The following is a 23,380-nucleotide window of genomic DNA, read 5'->3' as shown; positions in this document are numbered from 1 at the left end:
TAGGGCCCGGCCAGTGTGGCTCAGTGGTTGAGCATTGACCTATGACCCAGGTCGGGTTGATTGCTGGTCAGGGCACATGCCCAGGTTGCAGGCTCAATCCCCAGTAGGGGGAGTGCAGGAAGCAGGCAGATCAGTGATTCTATCATTGATATTTCTCCCCCCCCCCAACTTCCTCTCTCTGAAATCAATAAAGGCATATTTAAAAAATAAAAACACGTTAAATACATAATATTGTGCCCTTGTTCCAACTTTCCAATGGTTTTTCCTTTCACACTTCAGTGTGTCCTGTAGGCTCTAAGTGATCTTGCCTTTGCTTACATCCATCCACATTCTCTCCTTCCACTCTTACCCTTGCTCACAGAGCTCCAGCAATATTGGGTTTGCAGGCCCTCAAAAGGACAAAGCTTTTTGCCCTGGTGGCTCAGTTGGTTGGAGCATTGTTCCATACATCAGAAGGTCATAGGTTTGCCCTAGCCAGTTTGGCTCAGTGATTAGTGTCTGCCTGCAGACTGAAGGGTCTGGAGTTTGATTCCAGCCAAGGGTGTGTACCTGAGTTGCAGGCTTAATCCCCAGCCCAGGTCAGGGCACGTGAGGGGTGGCAACCAATCCATGCGTCCATCTCTCTCCCCTCTCCCTTCCTCTCCTCCCTCTCCCTCTCCCACCTCCACTCTCTGAAAAGCAATGGAAAAAGTATCCTTGGGTGAGGATTAAAAAAAAAAAAAAAAGGCGAAGCTGTTTTACTGCCTATTCCTAGCCTGGAAAGCTCTTTTCCTATTTCTTTACATGGCTTGCTTACTCTTTCATATCATAGCTCTGCTCTCAAAAACCATCCGTATGCCCATCACTATCCTTTCACCTAGTTGTTCTTCATATGCACTTATACTTCCATGAATCTATCCAATTTATCTTTTATGGTTTATCTCTGATACAATGTAAGTTTTGAAGGTGGGAGCCTTGTCTGTTCAGTGCTGGTTTTCTAGGGCCTAGAATAAAATCAGGCAAGATGTGTATTCATGAATGATGAATGAAGCTTCACACAAGAGCTTATCTTTGTCTTTATTTAGCTACAGTATTTAAATTTAAGAAGGCATTAAAGCAAGAGCAATTCTAAACGTGGCTTTATGATACAAAGTTTAAGTACTGCATTATTGGGCACAATTTTTTTTCTCAAGAAATTAACAGAAATTGATAATGATCATTGTAATGGTCAGTCCTATCCACCAGTCTAAATAAATGTTTGAAATTTTTCCTGTACTGCACAGAAATGTGTAGTTTTTGCTTCATAGGGATAGAAGAGTTGAAATAGCAGCCATGACTATTGAGACACCATGAAACCAAAGTTTAAAGATGTTAAACTCAAATCTTTTTAATTGTTCTTACAAACATAGAAAATTAACAGTACATAATTTTTATAATTCCCCCATCTCAGCCAGGCATAGCATATCAGATAATAAGGCAGTCTGAAGGAAGTAAGTGTAAAATTATACTTTCTCTCTTGGAGCTTACAATTCAACAGAGAAAGACTTACTTGTAGCCACTGTAGCTAGAGGTCATTAAGGAATATTTTGTGGAGACAGTGAAAACGAAGCTAACAAATATATTTTAATGACAAAAATGAGGACATTCTAAGAACTAAAGGTACAAAAAAGTGAAAGTACAAAAGTTGTAAGGAAAGCAAGTACCCTTCTTAATCTACAGACCATGTATAGGCTTCAAGGGAACTGAAAAACGAATGGGATCTGTTGGTAACTTGTGTGTGTACCCTTTTCTAGAGAGAGGGTAAACAGTATTCACATTTTCAAAGGAGTCAATATTGCAAAAGAGATTTTTTAAGGTATGTTGTAAGTCCTTGGACAATCAACTTCAAAAGGTTGGGTTGAGAATAAAGAACTTCTAGATCACACCATGTGTAGAATTTGACCCATACTTGAGGCTTTTGTACAGAGAATGGGTAAATAGGGCAAATTCAATATATGGTGATAAGTTACATATGAAAGGTCAAGAAAAACATTGAGGATGAAATCCAGCTTCTGATTTGGGACAGTGAGTGCAGCTAGTTACAGGCTTGGTGGAAGATGAATTAATAAGTTTGGAGCATTCAGACAGAGAGAAATGGACAACTGAAAATACAAATTTGCAGATACAGCTGGGAGTCAGTAATGCTAGTTTTATCTGAAGGAGTTAAGAAGATCCAACCATTAATTATAAACAATGGAGAAACTCAATAGTAGAAACATCAGTATTTAAGGGGGAAGAGTAATAAAGAGAAATGATCAAGAGAGGTTGGAATATCTTGGTATCCAGCTCAAGAAAGGAGTTGGTAGGTCAAGCACACCCCACCAGAAATTAGGTGAAAGTAATGATAAGAAATGCCAGCTTGTTAACGTTTGAGAGAGGTGAAAAAGTGTAGACAGTGTAGGCTCTTGGTAAGAGTCATACCAAGATTTCATATGTAGTAGATTCTTAACATTTTTTAAATGTTAGCATATCATAAAGTTTAAGGGGTTTCATGGACACTTGGATGCAAGTTTAGTGATCTGTAAAATCCTCAGGGCTGCATAATGTAACAGTGACTTCCAATCTATATGACTTATAGATTAATGATGAAATATAATACCTCTTAGTAACTACTTGCTGAGCTCAGATTTATACTATTATAAGAAATAAACTAGTTATGGTTATCACCCGAGAGATTCCAATTTCTGAAAATGATGGTACACTGGGGATTATTAGTGTGGCTGACAAATGTATTATTGGAATGAAAAGAATTTTATGGTCCACAGAGACACCCATCATAGCCAAGTAAGAGCCACTAAATTTCATTTGGAAGGCAAAGGTGGCTCAACTTTTTTTCCATGGCAAATTGCCCTGACCCCAGTCAGAAGTTCTCAGAAAACTCCCCTTTTCATGGCTTCCACAATGCCCCTTCATCTTATTTTGTCTTCCCTACCCGCCTCCCCCTCCACCGATCTCAACTTTTCTTTAAAAAAATCAAAATGAAAACAAAATAGTGCGAGATACACACCATTTTCTGAGATACTGACTGTAAGTAAAAAATCATGCCTCAGAATTTTGTAAAGATAAAATTGAGGAAAAGAACTATATTGCTCTTTATCACCCTTTCTAAGATAAAACCATTCTTTTTAGAACTTACAGGTTGAGATATAAGTCAAGTAGTAATTTCAGAGCTCAATAATAGGACATTATTAGCAGTTAAGAAATGTATTTGATTGTTACCTACCCAACAATGACCATATAGTGGGTAAGAGGATAATTTTAAAATGTCCTTAAATATGTACATATATTCTACTAATTAACAAATCTAGAGAAGCATTTATTCACTAATAAATTTTATTTGTTTTCTCTGATTGAGTTAAAATCTTTTCACCTTGCCTGATTTTTTTTTTTCTTCCTGCAGCTAAGCTAGAAATTTATAGTTTTTCTCCTAAAAAAAATGCAATGATGCTTTCTTACAAATTGCCCTCCCGGATTTTCTTGTCAGCTTGCTTCAAGAAAATCCACGTATTCAATATACTTGCTCGCAGTTTGGCCCACACCAAATGGTTATTTAATCCAAATATCTGAGCAGCAAACTGAGCTGATCCTTCTGGAGAAAGTATGGTTGAACAGCCAAGACCTATTGGATCAGAAAGGAAAAGAGAGAACACTGAGCTTTCAATTGTTACTGAAAATACTACTTTCCATCTATCACTCTTCTTTCTGAATCCACTGGCAAAGAAATTTACCTTTTTCAAAGTTCTTTTCACATACACAATCCCTTTAAATCCCTAGTGAAAGATAATAGAAATAAAACAAGGGACGAGTGGGTAGAAGCAGCTGTTCTTAGACAAACTTGAGGTAGGTTAATTGTTTTGCTAATATTTTAGCTACCCCTTTTGTTTTTACACTCTATTCTAACATTTTTAGCAGTAAAAAGAGTCAAAAATAAAGAATAATCTTAATAAATATCAGGTTATAAATAAACTCAATAGCAATAAGATCTGAAAGACCTCAGAGTAAAAAAAAGTAACTTCTTTTGCGCAAGTAGAGTTTCTTAAAGTGGTAATTATGTTTGCCACTGAAGTCAAGGAATAGCTAGCGTATCAATCCAAACACTCCCCTTTCCCAATATTCTTGGAATTCATCAGGCTCTTTGACTCTATACTATCCCCAATAGGAACAGATTACATACAAATCACAAGGTTAATTTATTAATTTGTAGTAATAATATATGTGACATCAATCACTTGTTACTTTTAGTGTCATCCCAAAGGTGACACTAAAGATGGCAATGCTAATGTCACCATAAGAAACATCCCAAACCTGTAGAGAATTTTTATGAGTTTATTTGAGCCAAACTGATGACAACTGCTGGGAAGCAAAATCTCAATGGATTTGGAAAATGCTCTTACCACTTACTTTATACGTCAGAATCAAAGGGGAAGACGTAAGGGGGTTCCATGAAACCCACTGGTGGTAGATTAGGGAGGAGGGAGAGAAAGCAAAGCAGGGAAATCTCTAAGACTGGATAAAAAGTAAAACGGGTAGACACACGCTTCTTTCACATTGGTGGGTATAGGATAGTTAACATTTACAGCACATAGCGATGCTACGTGGGAGAACACGTTAACAATGAAGGGTTCTGTGGTCTCATGTTCTGGTGGAAAATTGTACCCTGAGGGGTCTGGAAAAGGGGATTACTCTGACATTCCAAAGGTATATTATCGTAGATGCAAAAAGACAATAGACAGGATCAGTTAAGGTAAAGATTGACCTTTGTCAAGAAAGACACCAGCCTAAGACATGGCTACCTGCCATGACTCGCTTTTAGTTAGGAAATTTTCATTTCAGACTATCCTATGTGGTTACTTTAGGTCTCTGAGTTTGTAAGGCCTGTCAAGCAGGCCTCCCCAGAACTTGTCAGGTTTAGTATTTGGCCCCTTTTTTGTCCACAATAACTAGCAGCTATTTTATGTGAGGATTAAATGAGTTGATACAGAGAAAGTGCTTGGAGCAATGCTGGCACACGTAAGGACTCAATGAATGTCAACAGTTAGCAGTAGTATACTAGGTAGAGTGTTTCACTCTAGTAACTGAAATACCTGCACCTACACCCAGGACTCCCTTTCTGATATCAAGAAAGCTTAATTCACAAAAATTAGGTTATCTAGTGAGCATGCCATAAGAAAAAGAGAAATGGAGTTTGCAGAATCTTACCCAGGCCACTGTAATACTGTTCCTCAAAAGGTTATCCCCCCAATTCTAGTGATCAGAACATACAAATCTTCGATTCCCTGTTTCTCCTTGGACAATACTAAGTAAAATTTACCTAATTTTTGCTCATCACATTCCCATGGATAGCTTTTTCTAAGCTCCATGGAAAATACCTACGCTGCTCCTCTAGTATAGATTTGGTTACAGCTTTATAGCTATAGATTTTTAATTTGAGAAGTTGATATAATCAGATGTCTAATTAAAGACCTAGTTAAAGATGGCTTAATCACAAGCTGTCTCTGAAATTGTGTAAAAAGCAGTGAAGGGATTAAAGAAACATAAACATAGCTGAAAGGCAAAGGGAGGGGCCACTACTTAGCAAACCAAGAAGATTAATCCTAAAGTGGAAGCAGGGAAAGATGAGAAGCAGCCTGACTGACCTTACAGAACCCACTTAAAGGGTGAGGAATTAGTGGCAAAGGACACATTTGAAGGGAGGAGTGGGGGTGAAAATGGGGCTAAGAAAAATGAAAGTCAAGAAGCAGTTTGGCCCTGAAATCCCCTTCCCCACTCTGTATACCTAAGCAATTACCCCTTCTGGGTCAGGGCAGTTTTAAATTTTTAAGAAGGCAAAACACTTTTCCAGACTTCTGTGGAGTGGAGGACACCAGGCACAGTTCAGACAAGGAATGCCTTAGTGAAAATGGGATTAAATTTACAGACACATATTAAGAACCCCCAGCTTCCTGAATGCTGGCAACCAGGCTTCCTCCTACAGGTAGGAGACTGAGACTAGAAAGGTACTCTGGTCAACACGAGAAAAGATAGACATTGATGTGAGAGGTTATTCAAAGAACAGCCCTACCAAATCACCCCACAGTGGAGCCGACTTTTGGAAAGCCCCACCCACTTGCACAGGGCCTCCAACTGGCTTGTTACAGCACCCCACTCTTAAATACAGCCAAGAAAAGGAGCCAATGTGAAAGAAAAAATAATAATCTCACATAAAAGGTGTTACTGCAAAGGTTAAACAAAAAAAGGATGTTTGGGGGACAAGGGGAGACCAGAGAACAAAGAAGAGCTCTGGGAAATTCAAAATACCTTACCCAAAATGAAAAACTCAATAGAAAGGTTAGAATGTAAAGCTGAGAAAATGCTCCAGAAAGTACAGCAACAACAGAAAGAAAATAGAACAGTTATCAAGAAGGTCCAAATTTGAATAATAAATTAAAAAATGAGAGAAAATGGAAATGAAATTATTAAGTAATTCAAAAAAATTTCCCAGGACTAAAGAATCACATTTCTAGATTAAAAGCCCCCACTAAAAGCCTGGATCATGAAAACAGACCAAGACATCTCTTTGTGAAATTTAAGAATGAGCAGACAAAAGATCCTACAAGATTCCCGAAAAAAAATTCATAAACAAATGAGAAGGTTGGAAAAACTTGAACACAAACTGGAAATTAGATGATTTTAAGAAATTACGATTAATTTTTCTTAGGTGTCATATATGGTATCATGACTATGATTTAAAAACTAGAGTCATTACCACTTAGAGAGGCATATTTAAATGTTTACGTATAAAATGCTATAATGTCTAAGATATGCTTTAAAATAATCCGGAAGAGGGCAGATGCAACAAGATGTTAAATGCTGAAGCTGGGTAATGGGTACATGAGATTTTATTACGTTATTCTCTCTATTACTGTGCATATTTAAACTTTTTAATAAAGAATTTTTAAAAATTCAATATATCTTACCACTGGGTAGCCGAAGAGAAGACCACACATCCTGAGCTCCCCAGTCTGCAGTGAGGGGAGGACAGCTGATAACTGGATATGCAGTGTTACCAGACATCACTGGTCCTAAACCATTGCTTCTGCCTGCCACTGCCACAAATACTGTAGGAATGCCATCCCCTAGGGAAATCACAAGTTTACAATTATGCTAAATATTCAAATAGTACCCAAATATTTAAAACCCTTCAATATATTTTCTACCATATCAATAAAACATTTCATTCTCTGATAAATTTATAATCACTCCTTGCATTTTTCTGGAGAAAATACTTTTTTTAAAAAAAATTTATCTTTATTGTTAAAAGTATTACAGATGTTCCTTTTTTCCCTTCACCCTGCACTTCACCACACTATTGTCCATAGGTTATGCACATGTTTTTAGGTTAATCTCTCCCCACCCACCTCTGCCTTCCCTCTGAGATTCATGTCTGTTCCACGCTTCTCTGTTTCTGGATCTATTTTGTTCATTGGTTTATTTTGTTCATTAGATTCCACATATGAGTAAGATCATGTGACACTTGTCTTTCTCTGATTGGCTTATTTCACTTAGGATAATACCCTCCAGGTCTCACCATGCTGTCTCAAAGGGTAAGGGATCCTTCTTTTTAAAAGCTGCATAGTATTCCATGGTGTAAATGTCCAAAAAGATGTGTGATATGACTTCAATTTTCTTGAACTTGTATAGACTTGTTTTGTGTCCTAACATCTGGTCTATCTTTGAGAATGTCCCATGTGCACTTCAAGAGAATGCTTATTCTGCAACTTTGGGGTAAATGGTCTATATCAAATCCATCTGATCCAGTGTGTCATTTAGAATCAATGTTTCTTCGTTGGTTTTTTGTCTGGAAGTTCTAGCCAGTAAAGTCAGTAGGGTGTTAAAGTTCCCTACTGTGACTCTGTGACTGTATTGCTATTGATCACTCCCTTAAAGTCCTCCAGAAGTTTGTGGGGTTTTTTTCAGTCTGTGTGAGTCTTTTGTTCTGAGGTGGATCTCTTGTAGACGACATACATTTGGGTCTTGTTTTCCTATCCATTCAACTACCCTGTGTCCTTTAATTGGAGCATTCTCCATCTATTTTGAATGATAGCCTTGTGGACATAGTCGTCTTGGTTTCAGATCTCTGCTTTTCATTACCTTGAATACTTCATGCCATTCCCTTCTGGCTTGTAGAGTTTCTGATGAGAAATCAGCTGACAGCCTTATGGGAGTTCCTTTCTAGGTAACAGACTGCTTTTCTCTTGCTGCCTTTAAGATTCATCTTGAATTTTAGGCATTTTAATTATGATGTGTCCAGGGGTGGGACTCTCTGTGCCTCCTGAACTTGTGACTTTTTCCTTGACCAGGTTAGGGAAGTTTTCGACCATTACTTCTTCAAACGGGTTTTCTAACCCTTGCTTAACTTTCTACATCTTCTGGCACTATGATGCGAATATTGTTACGTTTCATGTTGTCCCACAGCTCCCTTAAACTGTCCTCCTGTTTTTTCTTTTGGGTTCTCTGATTGATTTTTTCCTACCCTGTCTTCTAATTCACTGATCCAATCCTCAGCTTCCACTAATCTGCTGTTTATTCCTTCCAGTGCTTTTGTTTCTAATATGTCATTCTTAATTTCCTCCATAGTTTACATTTCTTTTCTCATGCTGTTGAGCATCCTTATGATCAGTATTCTGAACTTAATACCTGATAGATAACTTACCTCTATTTCATTTAGCTCTTCTTCTGGAGAATTATTTTGTTGTTTCATTTGGGGCTTGTTTTTTGTCTCCCCATTTTGGCTGCCTCTTTGGATTTGTTTCTATGTATTAGGTAGCTCTGCTAGGACTCCCAGTCTTTTGGATGGTCTCTGGTGCAGGCCAATGTCAGATACCATTTGTGACTGGCCTTGAGTACCCTGTTTGAAGTTTTCCACACTCCACAGCTTGTGGTTTCCTCTGCTGGGGCTGGGTGTGTTTGGACAGGACCAAGATGTGCACCAAGGTCTGTTTTCTCAAGCCCTGGGTCCAGAAGCAAATTAGGCAAAGACTCAAAGCACCCAGAGGCTGATTGTTATTCTTTCTCTTAATGAGTCTCAGTCTGTTCCTAGAGTTCTGGCTTTTATTACCTCATCAAAGGATTCTGAGACCTTCCCCTCCCCCCTAAAGAAAACTTCACTTCTGTAGCAACAACTGTGGGAAAGATTACTCAATAAATATTTTTTCCAGTTGAAAAACATTTGGTTCTCTCTCCAGGGCTCCATTATTACAGATCCTTGCTATCTCATCAAGACATTTCTTTTATACACTAAATTCTGAAAGTATTGCTTAATTTCATGTTTGACTGCCTCCCAGGAAAAGCTGGTCATTAAAGATACTTGAGGATCTGCTGCTTCAACCTCAGACCTTCTGTAACTGACAGGGGCCCTGTTTTCTGTTGGAGCATATAAGAAATAAATGCTTGAGGGGCTTATTAGGTAAAGACTAATTCTAGTCTTTATCTTCCTTCTGTACTTGAATTGTCAAATCATTCTAATTCATTCTTTTATAAGTTCCTAGAACACCTTAAACTCTTTGGAGGCTGAACATCAGGAAAGCCTAGAATATCAGATTTTTTCCCCCTTGGAACTGTGGTAAAGCTCTTTTTCAGCATTTTTAGTTTAAACATAAAATTCTCTGGCAGAATCAGGAGAACATCCTAAAATGCTCTAGTTATTTGAGGTTTACCTTCATACTCAGCTTTAATCCTCAGAGTTTCATCTGGTCCTTTATGGGCAGAGGTTACCCGAAGTTCACATGGAATGCCAAAATTTCCACAAGCCTTCTTGATTTTTTCACAGTGACCAAGATCAGAAGTTGAGCCCATCAATACTACAACCCTGCACTGACCTTCTGGTTTCAGAAGCAACTAGAAAAGAAATACATGGGTATTCAAAAGAAGATAAGGTCAAAAATGGATCAATATTGGAATGAGTTTATAGAGCTACACTTTATACTAAAATTGTATCTGGAGAGAATATTTTCTTTCTTAATAGATTAAATTTAAGATAAACAGAACAAAATGATAAGAGAATTTATTTTTCAAAATAACCTACATACAAAGAAGAGTTCTTCATAATTAAAACCGAGAGCATGATTTTTAATCAAACTGTTTATTATTATAATAAGCAAGGGATAGTCAACTTCTAATTAACATCCAGGAAGCTATAAATATATTTTATCCTAAGATTTTTAGTACATTTTGTTTAATGGAGGTTTTACGGCATAATCAGCCGAAATACTGAGGTTGTGTTATAAATCTTTGTTAGTCACATGGAACTCAAATGCGTATTCCCATGGAGATGATGTTCTAAAAGATAGTTATGAACCTTGGATAACCACAAACCCTATTCAATTCCCATGGAATTATAGTAATCATACCATAAATCTTTTTTTTTTCATACCATAAATCTTAAAGTGATATTTTAATGTCACATGGAGCTCCAATTCTGAACTTGGCTAATGGAACCCATCCTAACAGAACTCTGAGCAGCACTGGAGAGGTAGGTAGTAAATGCAAACCTTCCGTTGCAAGGGCTGGGAGGAAACAAAGATAGCAGGTTTCCTCAATAGGATTTGGAAAGAGTATAATGGCAAACTTAACAGCAGGGATGCAGTATGCCAAGGATAATAGTTCAGCTGGTACATTTCTTAAAGGTGCTCCTTTCTTTAAAATCACTGGAAAAAAGAAAAGCACTGCACTCTTTTTGTTTTCCCTTTTTTTAAAAAAAAATAAATATTTTTATTTAATTGATTTGAGAGAGAGAGAGAGAGAGAGAGAAACATTGATGTGAGAAACATCAATTGGTTTCCTCCAGTACATGCCCCAGGCCGGGAATGGAACCCAAGACCCTTTGGTGCACAGGATGAAGCTCCAATCAACTGAGCCATACAGGCCAGGGCTGTCTTCCTTTTTGAAGCAAGAAGTTCTTGGAGAAAAACACAAAATATAGTGTGGATTTACTACAAAAGGCTTACCTCTACTCTTTCAGCAACCCACTCAAAATTTTTCTTTACCATCTGGAGCCCTTCAGGAGTTACTTCCTTGAGGTCACGATATGACTAGAAATAAGAAAGAAAGTTGAGGCTGCAAGTATTCTAATCAGTAACATCCTTGCTATCTGAAATTATTTGGTTTCTGAGTTTTGGGTACAGATTATGAAGAGTTCGCCTAGCAAAGGATATATCTGAAAATGTATCTGATTCTACAAATAAATTTCCTGAATTAGACTAAAGAAAGTTTAGTGAAGTACACTTATATATTCATTTGTGGATAAGTGCTTTCTACACTAGAAACTACAATTAACTGCCATGATAATTCTCATATATATTAAGTATAGGGAGAATCTTGCCCTATTTTTTTCATAGGAACGAACAGAAATAGAACCTAGTAAGATCCAGAAGACTTGGGATAGAAAACTGCCACTTATCACTATAATTGTGAAGATATCTATCCTTTCAGAATCTTAGTTTTCAATTAGTCAGTCAAGGATAATACTTGCTATGTGAGTCTATTAAAATAATGAGAAATCTGCACTGTAAATGTAAAGTATTATTCCTATTTTTTTTCAGGATACAGGAAATATGAGAGATACTTATCCTTAAAAATAAATAGCAATCAACACCAGGTTTATATCATAATAAGTAATAATTGCCTTTTCTTTCCTCCCATTTTCCCTTTCTTCTCTACTCGAGTCTGATCTTGCAAAGGATAAAAAAACAACAGCCCTGAAGTATAGCCTACCTGTTTGTCTTTCTGTTGGCTTCGATCTCCTGATGGCCAGAGTCTCCAGGAATCATTATCAATAACATCAGCAAGAACAATTTCTTTGGTGGTGACATCAACACCAAATTCAATCTAGAAACAGATCACCAAAGAACAAATTTTTTAAAACTATACTACTAAAGACATTTCTCAGTTGTAATTTTTTTATTTTCAAATCTCCATTTTATTTGTACCTTCATATCAACCAGTGTACAGTCCTGGGGCAACCAGGATTTCTCCAAGATTTCAAAAATAGCCTGCGTAGCATGACTCATGATATCCACTTCAGTCTGGCCTATAACAAGTCCAGCAAAGCAAAATTTTGCAGCAATGAGCTGTTCCTCAGACCATTGTGGATCATTATTGGCATCATCCTGAAAATTCAGAACAGGACTACAATTAATTTAAGTATAAGATTTTTTAACTTTTCTAATAATCTGAAGTCCTTTTTCCCTTGAGCATGAATTCCTCAGAAATATTTATTTCCTCTAAAGATTTAATTTTTATTTAAAATACCCTTTAATTCACAGCAAATATTTTTAATTGGTCTACTTTCAATAGCTATTTTAAAATTTAAAATATTTGGGTGAATAACTTATTCTAGTTATAAAGTATTAAAAGAATTTTCCTTCTCTCTATAAACTAATTTAACCCAAGTTTGGAAAGCAAAAAGCAGTTTCAATAAACAACTGCTTATAAGAGACATTGATAATAGTTTTTCTGTATTAGAATATAAAAAGATCCCTCATATTAGCCTTTACTTCACTCTTCAACAGTAAATTTAAAATTTTTTTGAATTGTTACTTTTCTTCCTAGTAACTGCTAATTTTAATTCATTTTGTTAGTCACTTTGGTAGAGTAAGATAAACAGATTTTCATAGGTGTTTCCTTTTTAAAAACTGAATTGTGATTGCTAATGGAAGTATACATTATCGATGTTTCTGGAATGACAACTGCAATATAAAAAGTTTTAATGTTTATATTTTTGACTTGGCTTTAAGTTTGTAGCTATGTTATAGTAAGACAAATGCATAAATACCTTAAAAAACATCTCCACTTTAGGAGGGTAAAACTTGTATCCTTCCTTGACACCAGGATTTCTTTTGAGAAAAGAACCAGTTGCTATTCTTCTACAAACCCATTCAATTGGAATCATTTCACACTTAGGTGCAATGAAAGCTGTCTCCCCACATTTTCTGGTGAAAGCAGTTTTGATACCTATATATTAACAATAAAATGCCATAAAAAAACACATTACAATTATATTTAAAGAAGATCTGAGGCATAATAAAACTCTAACCTTTGCAAAAAACAAACAAAACCCTTATCTAGCTAAATACATTACCCTTAAATGGCACTATCAAAAATAAATGTATTTTAAAAAGTGGAAATAGAAAAATAGGGCTTTCTACTGCTTATTAAAATACTCAGATCTATTTCACTTAATATCATATGGCAAAATATACACTGGATTAGAAGACCTGAGTCCCAATGTCTTTACCATTCATTAATTTATTCATTCAAAATATACTTACTGAGTACCTCCTCTGCCAAAGAGTACCTGACTCTGCACAAGGCACGAAACTTATCTAAGTGGCACTAAATTATCTCTAAATCAGATTCAGTTACAGGATTCTCATATTCTATGGTCCATTATTATACAGGCCTTATAAAATATCAACCTACTTATCACAATCAGATATAACCTTAAATTTTCGATAGCTTTTTCTCTCTTAATATTAGAAGCAAATAATCCTTGAACAACCAACAAGGAGCAGTGGGAACATGACCAATTTGGCCAAGAGCAAATAAAGTATTTGTCCTTCCTCTCCCTACTCTCTTAATCAAATTGTACGGGAGCCCGGCCCGCATGGCTCAGTGGTTGAGTGTCAACCCATGAATCAGGAGGTCACGGTTGATTCCCAGTCAGGGTATATGCCAGGGTTTCAGGCTCAATTCCCAGTGGAGGGGCGTGCAGAAGGCAGCTGATCAATGACTCTCTTTCATCACTGATGTTTCTGTATCTCTCTCCCTTCCTCTCTCTGAAATCAATAAAAACATCTTTAAAAAAATTATCGGAAAATTAAGATAAAGAGCTGACTTGTGATGTTTAGAATGGAAGCTATTTTATGTGGCGGCCTTGGAAAATAACCTCTAAAAACAGTTACAGTTTATCATAAACCATATGATCCTGCATTCCACTTCTAGGTATTCCAGGTACTATTATAGCCTGAAGAAGAGCATTATGTTAAACTCATGCAGGTGTTTTAATTCCCATTCTACAGTATTACTTTATACTGTGATATAATAACACTTCTAGGAGAAGCTGTACTGAAAAGAATTGAAAGCAAGGACTCAAACAGGTATTTGTACGCCCAAGTTCACAACAGCATAATTCATAGTAGCCGAAAGGGAGAAACAGTCCAAGTGTCCATCAACAGAAGAATGGGTAGACAAAATGTAGTATATACATTCAATGGGTTCAGTCATAAAAAGGAATGAAATTCTAATACATGCTACAACATGCATTAAACTTGAAAACATTATGCTAAGTGAAATAAAGAACATTATATAATTCATCCCACTTACACAAGGTACCTAAAATTGGCATTCATAGACAAAATGTAGAACAGAGGATACCAGGAGCTAGGGAGAAGGGGCAATGGAGAATTACTATTTAATGGGTCAGGGTTTCTGTCTGGAACAATGAAAGTTATGGAAATGGATAGTGGTGGTGATTGTACAGCACTGTGAATGTACTTACTGCCAAGAACTATACATTTAAACATAGTTAAAACAATAAATTTTATGCATGTATATTTTACAAATTAATTTAAAATATCAAGACCTAAGTTATGTCAGGCATTGTCAATTCATTTCCTTTTTGTTTAACCCTTATAACACCTGATAAGGTAGATAGTATGATCATCCAACAAAGCAGATAAGGAGACTGAGGCACAGTAGTTATGTCAGCTAGCAGTAGGTATAGCGAGGTTTCCAATCCACATTGAACTCTGTGGGCTGCCTGTTTAACCACTATACATACTGCCTGTCCCAAAAGCGTTATATCACAATACAAAGTAATATTAAAGTGTTAACGTGAATTAAACCATCTCCTGGAAACCTGCATGGGCTTAACATGATGTTGTTCATCTCAAAGCTGCAATGTTAGTACCTCCATTTCCAATCTAAGCCTCTAAGATCAATTTATTCTTATCAGGAAAGGATTGGAGATCTTTGATCGTATGTATGTATCCATATATGAAGGGAGCCTACATTTGTGAAATCCCTGCATTGTTCTGAGTGTTTTACACGTTATTTCATTTAACCAAACATAAAATTTCTGAGGTAGGTATTATTATTTACATTTTATAGTGAAAGCTGCAGAGGCTTAAAGAAATTAAGTAAATTGACAAGCTAGGTTATGCTGCCAGTGAGTAATGATGCCTGCTGTTCTAAAACCTATACTGCTTTCTCTGCATTCCCTTTGGGTTTGACCAGTAAAATTCAACGGAAACAGAGTAAATAAATTGTGGTATGCTCATAAACAGAACTCTGAGAAAGAATGTAAGTAAAAAGGTCATTTTAACCTTTAAAGAATGGGCTCATGGGCAGGAGATTGACATTAATCTTAAGGCGATTAACTACTTGCCTGGCTGCCTAGCTTTAAGAGCTCTTCTTTTCTAGACCTGTTTATTAGTCATATTTGCTCATTTGTCTAACAAGCTTGACAGACTAGTATCCAAATCTATTGTTTAGATATAAACAAGTTACTTTTACCCAGAGGAACTCTCCCCCACTAGCACACATCTAGGGGGCCAAAAGCACAGAATCAACTTATGGTAATCATCTCGTAAAGAAAAAAACTGCTTCTAAAAAACTGATTCAGTTTAAATGATATGATTTCTTCTAACACACATGTTAATCATTAAAGCAGATTTCATGACTACATACGATGAGAAAAACAACTCTCCCCATTTGTCTGTTATCTACAAAATTCAAAGCCATCAAGATTACTAAGAAAACGAAAATGTTACTTCTTACTCTGAATTATAATCGCCATGTATGACAGCAAATAGCCCACATATTCCTGGGGCCATCCATGTATTAAGGCCGTGAAGTTCCCCATCTGTGCCCCATTTGGCAACTGCAGGATTGTTATTCATATCACTACTCTCACACCTAAATGTAATTACAGTGAGTTTCTGTAAGGGACCTGAAAGTTAAAGGTTAAATTTTGATTTTTAAATATTGAGACCAAATCCACAAATCTTATAACTCAGGTACAACACGTACTATTATTTCCATGGAAAACCAGTACTACCTATTCCTATTATGTGTTCAGTATTTTATAGTTTGTTCATGAGTGACAATAAGAAAACTAGAATCCTGATTTACTGATTCTCATTCTGGTGCTCTTCCCATCCTAATTTCTAGAAATACCTTAATTTGGAACATAACCCTGGTTGTAAAGAAAGCAATTTTAAATAGACCACTGGTGGTAAACTAGACACAGCATTTATTCAACTATTAGCAAGTAAAAATTACATAAGGCTTAACAGAACTCCTAATCTGTCCTCTAAAACTAATTTAAGAATTTTTTTAAAAACCTGGATTTTTTTCTTAGTTTTATAAGACATAAAGCCTAGAAAATACCTTTTGACATTTCCTGTGGGTCAAGTAAATTTTAGCTATGTTAAATACAATAGTTTAAAGAGAATTGTTAGAATACTTCACTTAGGGTGATCAACTTTCCTAGTTACCTCAGATGTGGGATTTTCAGTCAAAACTAAGAGACACCCTAAACAATTTGGATCACCCTAATTCACTTGTCCTTAAGCCCCAGAAAGTATACTGAATAGTGCCTTACTGAATAAGCAAAAACCTTGGGCTGTACTATCTTCCATTACTTTAAAGTATATATATGATCCCACAGCTATGTACAATTACCATAGGTACACAGAAACTTATTAACAATTTACAGTTTTAAGTAACTTTTTAAAATTTTAATGTGTACCGGAGAAGGAAATAACTTTGGAGGTTAAAAATGGGTGAATTATCTGAACTGCAAAAGAAATCTAAAATTGGTTTGATGCTTTCTAGAAATCTCAGTCATTGGGAGACCACCAATCAAGGTAGCCTTAAAATAAAAATGTTGGATTGTACTACTTAGGAACTGTGGGAGGTCCTTTAAATTTACATCAATATACTTTGAATGCATAGAGGGATTTATGATGTGATGACAATTTAGGTTGGCAATTAAACATTTTTTTCACTTAAAAATGTGAATTGGGCCTTGGCTGGTGTGGTTCAGTGGTTGAAGCCTTGGCCCGAGCACCAAAGGGTTGCGGGTTCAATTCCCAGCCCTGGTTAGAGCACGTGTGGGAGGCAATCAACCCATGTGTCTCTCCCACATCGATGTTTCTCTGTGTCTCCCTCTCTCCCCTTCCTTTCCTCCCTTCCACTCTCTCTAAAAATCAATGGAAAAAGTGTCCTTGGCTGAGGATTAACAACAACAAAAAAAGGCAAATGGTACTTTGAAGAGGCAAAGCTATCAAGAACGCATTCTGTCCTGACAGAATGCATGTAACCTGAATTACTTCATTTTGTGGAAGGCAGGTATGTCTATGTTAACTGGAAACAAAAGTATTTAATTCCCTTTTGGATTTAAGAAAGATTTTTGCTTACTGGAAGCTCTAAATAAAGAAACGGCAACTGGGAAAAGTGCAAATAAAAGTAGGCAAAGTTATTAAATTATAAAATTAGAGCTGAAATAAAGAACAAAGCTTTTATTTTATAGATAAGGAAGCAGGGGCTTCAAAGGTTGAAGGATCCAAGACAATGAGGCAACTGGAGGGAAAGCTCAAATCTTTTACTAGCTGAGATTTCATACACTACAGACCAATAAACTATTGGCTGAAACCCTGCAGAAAAATCCATTATTTTAATTCCCCTTCCTTCACTCCAAATGCACTCTATAGAATGTTCTGATCTTGTTTTTATCTTTCTAATAGATTTCTCTATTGGAAATAGTCTCCAGTTTTGGAGGAGGTAATCCTGAAGATATCCGATCTAGTCCTAATCCCTCACTTGGGGAATGGCAGGATGAGGTGTGGTTAGTCTTCAAACGCTTTTCAGAGCTTTCAAGTGGAAAAATTTTAAATTTTGTATTATCTCCAAGGAGGTGGAACAAAGAATAATTGTGTAGAATTATACGGACTAAATTTCAATTCATCAATTAGAGCTGCCTAACATCAGAATTTGCTTCCTTTATAGGTAAGTCTCTCTTAGGAAGATGTTCTAGAAGTTGCAGGGAAGATATATGTGCCAGACAAAAGCTTGTTAAGATTCCTTTTAACTAATTAAATATTACTACGTACTAATTCCAAACCAATAAAGTGTTATAGTGAAATTCGAGTTCCTGGTTTGATTTAAATAAGCTTACTTGTGAGGCATCTCCAAACAAAATGATGTTAATTCAAATAATGTTATCTACCCATGAAAGAGATCAGAGTGTGTTGTGTGTGTAGGTCAGTGTGGAAGGGAAGAGGTTGTGGGGCAAGCCCCTTACCTGCTTCCTATAATAACTAAAAAAAATATAACTCGTAATCAACATGTTGTTAATATAAACAATGTGTCATTTCCCCCTGAAAAGGACCAATATATGTATGTGAGAGAGAACATGAAGGGGGAGGCTACTGGGAAAGCCACTTACCTGCTTCCTGTAACAACTGAAAAATACAACTAGTAATTTTATTTGAGATTGCAGCTTTTCCTTCCAGGTGATTCTTCCTGGCTGCATTTCCTGCTGTAATCTGGTCCTTGGACTGCAGGAGGACTTTTCCTGGACTATCTAACAATTCATAGACTTCTTTTGTTTTACCCTCATAGAGTTTTTTACCAACGTTCAGTACTGTGGAAACAGAATGGAAACATCATATTTCAGGAAGGATTTTCCTAAATACTGAATACTAAATACTTAGAATGACAAATCAGTGAACACACAGCATAGTTAAGTAATAATTTTAATAAAAAATAAACTCATCTTCATAGAAGACTATACTCTACAAAGTATTTTCACATGCATCATCACATTTAACACAACTTTGTGAAGAACTATTATGTAAATAGTTACAGAGATTAGGAGTAAATAATTACAGAGATTAGGAAAGACTATCAAAAAGTTAGAGGTCACGCAGTTAGGAAATGGCAGAGCCGGACAAAATTCTAATCTCTGATATCAAATTCTGTGGTTTTTCCACTATCAACCAGACTCATAGCAGAAAATGAAGGAGAATTAAGATCCATTAAAACTAATGTAAATATACTAGTATTTTCACATACATACTTACAGTACAGTAACTAAACTAGTGTGTGGGGGTGAAGTGGGATGCTTTCTTTTTCTCGACTTCTGCTTTCCGTGGCAGGCGAAACAGAAAAATATAGCCAGGTGGGCTGACTCAAGGTAATGTGTCAGAGGAGGCACCTCCACCCCACCCCCACCCCGCTGGCCCATCTGGAAGCCCCTTTCTCTACTTCTCTGTCCTCTTCCCAACCCCCACCCTTAACCAACCCTTTCTCTTAACAGTTGCAGGAAACTATGAGGCAGTAAGGACTACAGAATCCAATTTTGATGCAGGTTGTAAGACCTAAAAAGTAGACCCTAATCATCAGGAAGAATGATCTTGATGATGATCAGAGATAACAGAAGTTTAAGGACTTAACATTTCCAAGGGGAGAAATCACTCCTCATTCTCCCAGAGCACTGACTCATTCTCAGTATCAGCACTTTTTAGTGTCCATGTGTCAGGTAGTAGGGATATACCAGTAAAGGAGATGAAGTTCCTGCTATCAAGTGACCTGAGTCTGAGAGAAGCTGAAATTAAATAAGACATCACAGTAAGTATAATGTAAGAAATATACAGACTATGGGATCACAGTAAGTATAATGAAAGAAATATACAGACTGGGATCATAGCAGGGCCACCTAACCTAATCTAGACATAAAGTCTGAACAAAGTGAGGATTAGGTTGAGATCTGAGGAATGATCAAAATTTAACCAGAAGAGGGAAAGGGGTAGGTAGTGGTAATGAAAAAAGACCATGGAGTGAAAGAATACATGGCAGAACTTTAGTATATTTGGAGCACTGTATATGTGTACATTGCTGTTGGGCAGGGGAGGGTGGCAGCAGCTTAGAAAATGTTAGGAGATAAGACTTCCATAAGAGTGGGGAAGGGGGTCATCTCCAGCTAGTGGAGGTAGCCATTAAACAAATCAGTTACAATTTAACAGTTGCCACTGCAAGGTACCTAAATTAGAGGATGAATCTCATTTCCTATTATAATGCCTTGACCCACCAACAAGGTTTAAAAGGCCCTTCAAAATAGTCCCAGCTTAGTGGTCCCAATTCAGATGTCTCTATTCATTTCCTAACCCTAGCCTCTGTAACCAAATTTCTATATCCCCCTTCCAGGCTTTGGACGTGCCCTTTCCTACACTTAGAACACTGTTTCCTTCCCTTCCATTTCACTACTCATCCTTTAGGCCTCATAAGCCATGTTGACAGAGTTTAAACTTTATCCTAAGAACAACCATGTGGCTTTTAAGCACTTAGTAAAATGACAGACTTCAATGTTAGGTCATATGGCTGTTGTGTGGAGAATGAAATGAAGAAGGGGGAGGAAGGGTGTAAGAAAACTAGAAAGAGAATAGGTAGGATCCTGTCACAACAATACAGGCATGAAATGTCCTGGTCTAAGGAAAAAGCCTTGGGAAAAAGCCTCAAGATATTTAAAAGGTACAAAGTTTAAGAACAATTGATTCACTATAGGAGATAAAAGAGACGGGAAAAAGTCAAGATGCTGCCTAGGTTAGATAGAAGACAAAACAAATTCTGTACCGCCCAGCCTGGCCGGGCGTGGCTCAGTGGTTGAGGGTTGACCTAAGATCTAGAAGACTGGGGTTTGATTGCTGGTTCAGGGCACATGCTCGGGTTGCGGACTCGATCCCCAGTCGGGGTGTGCAGGAGGCAGCTGATCAGTGACTCTCTCATCCTTGATGTTTCTATCTCTCTCTCTCCCTCTCCTTTCCTCTCTCTGAAATCAATAAAGATATATTTATAATAAAAAAAAGTTTGTACCTACTGCCCCTCCTTCCCAATTTAGTTGAATCAGTATTTATTACCTAGTCATTAGGTGAAACAGTATTTATTACCTAGTCCAATCAATGGGTAGAAATAACTTAAGAAACAATCATAGGAGACGTGCTACAAATACTGAAATGCCTACTAAAAATTAGTGGATGAATTCAGAAAAGATTGATGAGGACTAAGACTACTTCACGGAACTGAAACATAAGTCTTGAAAAGTATAGAACTTGCACAAAGAGGTAAAAACACCTATGAGTATGCTGTCCAATAAGGAAGCCACTAGCCACATGTGGCTATGAAATACTTGAAATGTGGCTACTCAAAATTGAGATAAGTCAAGTGTAAAATACACAGTGGATTTCAAGATAAAGAAAGGACACAAAGTATCACAATTTTTATATTGATTTTATGTTGAAATGATACTATTTTGGATATAGTAGGTTAAATAAAATATATTAAAATTCATTTCACCTCTTTTTACTTTTTAAAACATGGCAACTAGAAAACAAAGTGACATAAGGTTCCACATTATATTTCTGTTTGACAACATTGTTCTGGAAGATGCAGCATAAACACAGAGAGAGAACAGTAAATTAATTGGTGAATTAACCTTACTGGAACGTAGGCTTAGGATCACAATAGAAAAAAATCAAAGTTAAGCGTGAGGGGTAGGAAGTAAGCAGTATGCAGGATGTGAATGAAAAGGTTTCTTCAGATTGGATTTTAATAGCTCTTGGATTGCCATTGAACATTTTTGAGCAAGGAAGTGCCTTTTAAAAACCATAAAAGTGACATTTTGGCAAGATTAACTTGCCAAGAACATGCAAGATGGAAGGAAGTGAGAGTCAAGATTTTTGAGATTCTACCAGTTTAGAGGTATGGTAAGAAAAATTCTTATCTATCACCTTGATTTCATGCAGTTATTGTTATTTGAACTTTTTGTTTAGTTTAAAATATTTAACCTAAATTCAATTTTTTTATGTGGAAGACAATGTACTGGACCCACCAATAGAAGGATTTTGGTCCAACATAAATTTAGAAATTGGATGCGTTGGGGAAAACACCCTAACGTTTTACCAGCATAAATGGCACAATCTTTCCTGAGGATCTAATCACTTGTGAACAAAATGATTATATAAATATGATAAATGCAAGGTGAAGCAAGGAAACTTTTTGCCTGGTGGTTTCGGAGCTCTCCAAAGCCATCATGGCATCAAAATCTGGACAGAAAATAGCAAAATTTTCAGGAGGTTCAATGATTAACTTTCTGGAATAGAAGATTATTATTAACCTAACAAGAAGAGTGATCTAGTTGAAGGGTCAACACTAGATGTTTCTGTGTTTGTGTCCAGTACCTACTGATTACAAAATTAATTTCCAGGAACCGCTTCAACCCCTGGCCATTTCTCGTTCTAACTGTCCTTTCCCCCTGCTTTCTTTGCCCCATCGCAGATGCGGTTCTGCGTGTTTCAGAAAGTTCGGGGAGGCCTGAGCGCGCTTTGTTTACGACGCAGGGTTCAGAGGCGCCGGGGCCGCGCGCCCGCCAGCCCACCGGCCTAGGGGGCGGATACACGGGGACCCAAGGCTGAGGTCGGGGCCAACGGCAGCGCACGTGTCCGCGCCAAGCCCAGGAGCTCAAGGCCAGGGGCCCGGCCGGCCGGCCGGCCGGGGAGGGCAGGGAGTCCCCGGCGGACCCCCGGGGATGCCTGTTACTCACCCTCAGCTGTCGCCATTATCCAGGGTGGGCTGGGAGCAGCGGCCACGCTAGGAAGAGACGCGGGACTCTGGCAGAGGAGCGGTCAGAGAGGCTCACGAGGCGAGGGAGGGAGGCGCGGCCACACACTGCCCGGGGAGGGCGACGTACCCCACTCGCGCTCGGGTAGAGAACCACCGCGGAATGCCGGGGTCTCCGCCCACCGACTGACTTCGACTCCCCGAGCGAGCCCCCTCCGGGCCGATTCCCGCCGCGCAGGCGCAGCGACGCACACCCGCCTCCGGCCCTCGCCCCGCTCCGCCCCGCGGGCGCCGCTCCAGGAGAGGCGGAAGGTGGCGAGCGCCGCGGTTCCTCCCCCTCCCGCCGGAGCTCGCGGAAGGGGCTCGCTCCTCTGCCTCCTGAGGCTTCGAGGTTGGCGTGTAGCAAGTAGTGGCGGGCGGAGGAGGGCACGTGGGAGGGGCATTCAACGTGCACATCCCCTGGGAGAGAAACGACGCTAACCCCTCTAGTCTCATCACGCCCGTCTTCGCTGTTGGAAAATAGCGGAGATTTCCACGTGCCAAAAAACTCGCTTCCCGCGGGGCTCCACCGGCGAACTAGCCCCACCTCCCCGGAGCCCGTGGCCCCGCCCCTCGGCCGCGGAGCCTCTCTCTCATTGGTGGGCCCGGAGGGTGCGGGCAAGCTAGTCACGCTTACTCGCTGACTTGGGGCAAGCACGCGCCGCCG

General features: G+C 38.1%; 1 protein-coding gene across 1 annotated transcript; it reads right to left on the bottom strand.

Annotated features, from left to right (window-relative positions):
• Positions 1 to 1,037: 1,037 nt before the first annotated feature.
• On the bottom strand, positions 1,038 to 23,353 carry PAICS (phosphoribosylaminoimidazole carboxylase and phosphoribosylaminoimidazolesuccinocarboxamide synthase). Its single transcript, XM_081162948.1, has 9 exons — positions 22,658 to 23,353; positions 18,506 to 18,703; positions 12,830 to 13,008; positions 11,985 to 12,164; positions 11,770 to 11,883; positions 11,004 to 11,087; positions 9,714 to 9,894; positions 6,975 to 7,133; positions 1,038 to 3,637 (listed from the first exon to the last, which is right to left on the bottom strand). The coding sequence occupies exons 1-9, from the start codon at positions 22,671 to 22,673 to the stop codon at positions 3,471 to 3,473; spliced, it is 1,278 nt and encodes a 425-aa protein (XP_081019074.1). The 5' UTR covers positions 22,674 to 23,353; the 3' UTR covers positions 1,038 to 3,470.
• Positions 23,354 to 23,380: the final 27 nt, after the last annotated feature.

The sequence above is a fragment of the Miniopterus schreibersii genome, assembly GCF_964146895.1.
Source record: "Miniopterus schreibersii genome assembly, chromosome: 1".
NCBI lineage: Eukaryota > Metazoa > Chordata > Mammalia > Chiroptera > Miniopteridae > Miniopterus > Miniopterus schreibersii.
The sequence above is the reverse complement of the archived record's forward strand: the minus strand, read 5'-3'. Positions and strand labels throughout refer to the sequence as shown.